Source organism: Leptonychotes weddellii, chromosome 11 (genome assembly GCF_054177405.1).
Source record: "Leptonychotes weddellii isolate Sample4059 chromosome 11, ASM5417740v2, whole genome shotgun sequence".
In the NCBI taxonomy this organism is placed as follows: Eukaryota; Metazoa; Chordata; class Mammalia; order Carnivora; family Phocidae; genus Leptonychotes; species Leptonychotes weddellii.
The window spans coordinates 90,984,553-90,990,798 of NC_138379.1; the positions used below are offsets into that span (position 1 = coordinate 90,984,553).

Here is a 6,246-nt window from a genome sequence, read left to right on the forward strand (position 1 = left end):
CTCTGTGCTGCTTCATAGACTATATTTAAAATACACCCTGCTTGTCTTTTAAAGATGGATTTCTTAAGTGAGAGAGGCTCACTGTATGTCATACACTCTTCATTTTTACAGTCAGATAACCTGCGTTGGATTCCTGCTTCTGTCTCTTACTAGCTGTGTGATTTTGATGAAGTTTTTAGTCTCTCTTAAGCATCGTTTTTTAAATCTTACAAGTGAGGATGACAGTTCCTATGTTGTAGGGATGTTCGGATGAGACAGTACTTAAGGTTTCTGTTAGTACCTAGCACATGGTTGGTCACTCTGAAAATAATTAGTGACTAGTTCTGATATTTTTCAAAATGTAATATCTTGTAGTTGAGATCAAGCTCTGAAGTTAAAATAATTGTAAATCAGGGCAGTTCACATAAATGAACCTGCAAGAATAGAGAGATATATTGCAAGAATTAATACGGAGAAAAAGTAGAAGATAAAAAATAAATTCTAGTATAGACAAGGAAGCTAATGTGCTCGGAGAGACTCCTTACTACTAATAGTTCATACCTAGTTTCTAATTTTTACCTGGTTCTATCAGTAATGACATTTTAGAAATCTTGTTTACATTCTATTTTATTTTATTTATTTATTTTTTAGCTTTCTTAAGGTGGTGTTGATATTATTGATTTGAGGCCTTTCTTGTTTTCTGATGGTGCTACAGTTCTCCCTCCCAGTACTGCTTTAGCAACATCCCACAGATTCACCTGTATTTTATTGCACTTCAAAATACTTTCTGATTTTCTTATTTATTTATTTGATAGATACATGGGTTATTTGGAACTGGGCTATTTAATTTCCAAATACTTGGCAGTTTTCCATATGTGTTTCTGCTGGGATTTCTAATTTAATTCCGTTGTGCTCAGTGCATATACTTTATGTTACCTGAATCCTTTTAAATTTATTAGGACTTGCGTTATGACCATGAATGTCATCTCTTGGTAAATGTTGTCTCTGCACTTGAGAAGAATGTGTATTCTGTTGATGTTGGAGAGACTTTCTGTCAGTGTCAGGTTTCAAACTGGTTCATAGGTTGTTCAGGTCTTCAGTATGCCTATTGATTTTCTCCTTGTTCTATCAATTATTGAAAGAGGGGTATTTATTTATTTATTTATTTATTTATTTATTTTTTTAAAAGATTTTATTTATTTATTTGACAGAGAGAGACATAGCGAGAGCAGGAACACAAGCAGGGGGAGTGGGAGAGGGAGAAGCAGGCTTCCCGCGGAGCAGGGAGCCGGATGTGGGACTCGATCCCGGGACCCTGGGATCATGACCTGAGCCGAAGGCAGATGCTTAACGACTGAGCCACCCAGGCGCCCGAAAAAGGGGTATTTAAATCTCTGGCTACATTTGTGGATTTGTGTTTTTCTTCTGCAGTTCTATCAGGTTTTTGCTTCATATATTTTGAAATTCAGTAATTAGGCGTATAAATTTCAATATTGTTATGTCCTCTTGATGGTGTAACTCTTTTATCATTGTGAAATGACCTTTTATCTCCTTCAATATTCTTTGCTTTGAATTCTACTTTTTCTGACATAAATTCAGCCATTCTAGCTCTTTTCAAATCTTTCTACATGTCTGATAAAATCCAAGCATCTTGCTATTGCTTTGTATTTGATGATAAAAAAGACAGTTCTCTTTTGGTACTTAGTAGACTTAATAGTACTTAGAACTTAGTCTAATGGAAGAAAAACCCAGTTAATGAGAAGTTATGATAAAGTGTGGTCATCGTGAAACTGATGGGAGTACAGTACCAGTGGATCTTGGAAGATCCAGGAAAGTTCTTTTTTGGAGGTAACAACTAAATCGAAGCCTCAGATTGAAAAAGGAGTGGGAGTAGATTGGCACAGTTGGGGGCAGAATTGGTCAGAGAGCAGTGTGTTGTGAAGCCTGAAGGTAGCAGTGTTTTGGGGGACTGAAAATAGGATGATGACCAGCGCCTAAAGTTAGGGATGTAATCACATGTGACAAGAAAGGTCACCAATGCCAGATTGTGAAGATTGTAATAGTAATGGTGGCTCAACTTTTGTGAGTCCTTCCTGTGTGCCAGGCATGTGTTGTGAGGATTAAGCAAGATAACCTATTAGGTAGATAGTATTGTTACAACCATTGTGAGATGAGGAAATGAAGTGTGCAGGGAGCACAGAGAGTTTAAATAACTTGCCCAAGGCTAAGACAGACAGGAGCTAGAACTTCACCACAGTCACTCTGACTCTATAGAGAGTCCCAGCTTTTAACCATTATGCTTGTCTGTTTCTATGATTTTGAAGGCAAAACAGAGCCTGAACTTGATCCTGTTCACAATGTGGAGTTCTCTGAGGACATAAATAAAATAAGTAAATAAAATTTGTGTTTTAAAAGCATCACCCTGCCTACAGTTGATGTTTGGGGAGGTGCGGAGAAGCCGCCCGGAGATAGAGTTGAAAAATGTTTATGTTCTCTATGAAGCATATGCTGATTTTAAAATGAAAGAAGTTCTTAACTTCTCCGTAGTTCAATTTCCTCATCTAGTAAATGGAAACGATAATGGTCTCATTCTCGCGGGGAAGTATAAAACAATCACACTGCATAAAATTTTACGTGGTAGATACACGGTAAACTGGAGCTGGGATGATGATGATGTTGATGAGGATTGATTGACCTTGAAGATCAAGCTTAAATTTTTTTTTTTTTTAAGATTTTATTTATTTATTTGAGAGAGAGAGAATGAGAGACAGAGAGCATGAGAGGGAGGAGGGTTAGAGGGAGAAGCAGACTCCCTGCTGAGCAGGGAGCCCGATGCGGGACTCGATCCCGGGACTCCAGGATCATGACCTGAGCCGAAGGCAGTCGCTTAACCAACTGAGCCACCCAGGCGCCCCCAAGCTTAAATTTTTAATCATGTTTTTCTTCTTTTTTTTTTAATTTAAAAGTTTTACTGTAGAACTTACAGATAGGACTTCAGTAGCTACAGTACAGTAAAATGTTAACCACTGCCTTCTCCCCACTACTGTTATTTTGGTTTTTCAGTTTATGGGAAAAACAGATGGAGACTACTACACTCTCGATGACCTGTTTGTCTCCAAAGCAGCTGAGAAAGAACGTTCTGGTGAAGAGGAAGAGAACCACAGGAGGAAAGCAATTGCCGAGCACCAGAGTCTGGCTGCACAAATGGAAAGATGTCTGTATTGTTTGGACAGCTCTCAGTTTCCCAAGCACCTCATTGTTGCCATAGGTGTTAAGGTAAGAAATAGAACATTTATTGCCCTGAGGAAGTGATGTAGTGCTTTGTGCAGATTTGCCTCTTTCTTGAGACGCTTAGAGGATTCCAGTCTGTCTTCTTTTCTTATTCTGTGTTTCAAATATTTTTCTTTTCTAACTTCCCATGATTCTTAGAATCTTTTTTAGAGCGAGTGTAAATATTGAGGTGACATGAAGCTCACATTTTGTGCGATTCTGCCTGTTAGAGAAGCAAAGTTGGGAAGTGCTTGAGGCTCTGAACTCTGGAGCCGGCCCAACTGGACTCAGCTTCTGGCTCTGCCCTTTACCAGCTGTGTGACCTTATTTTCATGGTCGGCACTTGATACTTAGTATTAAAATCACTTCAGAAATACTCAGGCTAAAGTGGTTTCTGCTTCTTTCCTTACTTTCTCAAAGAACCTATTTGTTTCTTCATAGAATATCTCATAATTCGAAAAATTTTACTGTATTTTACTCACTTATTGAGTCCCTCTCCTAATAGTCTGTAAGTTCTATGAAGAACAGAAAGTCTTAGTCATCATTGTATACGAAGCATGTAGCCCGTTGTTTACCAAACATATATCCCATTGTATACCAAGAATATGTGTTTGTAGTCACTTCAGGAAATATTTGGTGACTTACACTTAAATATAAGTAAATAATTATTGTGTACCTGATACATACGAGACCCTTATTAGTAACTGGGGAAAAGTAGACTCAGATGTACTTTTGGAGCTTGTGTTGTAGTAAAATAGGGCAGAGAATAAAGTAATAATTGTCCTAACTGAAGAAAAGTGTTGTCCTAAAGCAAATAAAGCGTGGAAATGGGATAAAATGATGGGACTTTTTTTTTTTTTAAAGATTTTATTTATTTATTTGACAGAAAGAGACACAGCGAGAGAGGGAACACAAGCAGGGGGAGTGGGAGAGGGAGAAGCAGGCTTCCTGCTGAGCAGGGAGCCCACTGTGGGGCTCGATCCCAGGACCCTGGGATCATGACCTGAGCTGAAGGCAGACGCTTAACAACTGAGCCACCCAGGGGCCCCTTAAATTATTATTTTATTATTTTTATTATTTTTAATTTTTTTATTAAAATATTTACTTATTTTAGACAGTGTGGGGGAAGGGGCAGAGGGAGAAGAGAATCTCAAGCAGATGCCACACTGAGTGCAGAGCCCGATGTGGGGGCTTGATCCCAGGACTCTGGGATCATGACCTGAGCTGAAGGCAGATACTTAACGACTGAGCCACCCAGGTGCCCCAAAATGATGGGATTTTTTGAGACAGTGGTCAGAAGGCCCCTTTGAGGAAGTATTTTAGTAAAGCTATGAAAGATAGAAGGAGCAAGCAACATGAAGATCGGAATGACTCCTGTTTCAGGTCGGGGCATCAGTGAGTGAGGAGCCCTGAGGAGAGCATGCGCTCGGCATTCACTGAGCGGGGAGGCCAGGGTAGCTGGAGTGGAGTGGGAGAGGAAGTTGAATGAATGAGTGCTAGTTCAGGAACTGATAGTTTGGGCACCGTACATATGCGTGTTTATTTATTAATGTTTCTCACATGCATGTGACATACACCTTATGTATCCAATGAACTGGCGTTGGTGTTTCCATTCCAACTCTAGTCTTTAATATTTGTAGGTTGTTAAGACTGTTGACTTATCAGTTTATATTTTGGTTTCTTTATTTCCTTACCCTTCTTCTGCTTCTTTCTTTCCTTCCAAACTTTACCAAAAAGGTAAATGTAAAACTCCCATTTAAAATTTATTCAATTAAAAAAAAACCCACCATAACCAGTTACTTGTATTAATTTGTCTGAATTATTTCCCAGACTTTTACATAAACAGTAAAATTTTTGTAATTATGACATTATACATATTTCATTCCTCTTTAGTCTGATCCCCATCTTTAAAAAGTGGGGGAACAGATCAAACATAAAGTGACACTTAAATGTTTCCTACGTACTTGAGGGGAAGTTTGGAGTTTTTCCAGTGGGTTCTTCATGTCCCCGGTGTTGGGAACGGGCTGCGTCCAGGGAGGCACACAGGAGCTGAGTGCACGGACCTGCTGTTGGCTTCCTGCTGGGTAGGCTGCTGGGTAGGCTGCATCTCAACGTAGGCATTTTTCAGTCCACTTGTGAAAGCAGACGGCTGGCCAGTGAACAGACATTTTCTGTTTCTTACAACCTGCCTTTCCCTGTTTTCCTTGGTGGTCCTCTTCTGCAGTGGGGTAACCCACACTTTCCAAGCAGTCTTGTCTAATGGTATTAAATCCTTCTCTTTGCCTGTAACTTCCCAAGAGTTGGCTGATCTGTTTGTTCCCTTGTGGACTTGTCTTTGCACTTTGGTTTCATTTAAAAAACCACTTGAGCCTCTCCTTTCCCCACCTATGCTTTATTGTGCTACCTTTGCTCTAGAAACTACCATCGACGTTCAGCCTTTTGTATTGGAATATTTTAATGTAGAAATATTGATTAGAAGGAATTTCTTCTGTGTCCTACAATATCTGACTAATGGGTCATTTAATTCATCTGAATAAACAATAACGAATTATTCCTTTTAGTTACTACCTAAGTTAATCATATATGATTTTGAGTTTCTAAGGAATTACTTTGCCATTTAGTTGAAACAATAAATAGTATTTCAAAGCAATTCAGTAATTCTCCATCACCCTGAATTTCTGATATTTAAAATTGATGTCTTCAAAGCAGATATATTAATGAAGCTGTATTAGTACTCATTAGAGTCACAGAGTTAGAAATAACTTGTGATCATCAGCTGTCCCTCCCTTCTCCCTCCTTTTTTAAAAATAAAAGTCTTCTCCCACCTTGTCTTAACACTGTGCTTTACTTTTTTTTTAAATTTTATTATGTTATGTTAGTCACCATACAGTACATCATTAGTTTTTGATGTAGTGTTCCATGATTCATTGTTTGCGTATAACACCCAGTGCTCCATTCAGTACGTGCCCTCCTTAATACCCATCATCGGGCTAACCC

At 38.8% G+C, this 6,246-nt stretch overlaps 1 protein-coding gene across 2 annotated transcripts in view; it reads left to right on the plus strand.

Annotated features, from left to right (window-relative positions):
- The window catches only part of CWF19L2 (CWF19 like cell cycle control factor 2), a 122,513-nt gene that overhangs the window by 96,285 nt on the left and 19,982 nt on the right, over positions 1-6,246 (plus strand). For both annotated transcript variants that reach the window (XM_081799556.1, XM_081799557.1), the window contains exon 13: positions 3,043-3,255. In XM_081799556.1, coding sequence (XP_081655682.1) covers positions 3,043-3,255 — 213 coding nt within the window. The remainder of the gene's footprint in view (positions 1-3,042; positions 3,256-6,246) is intronic.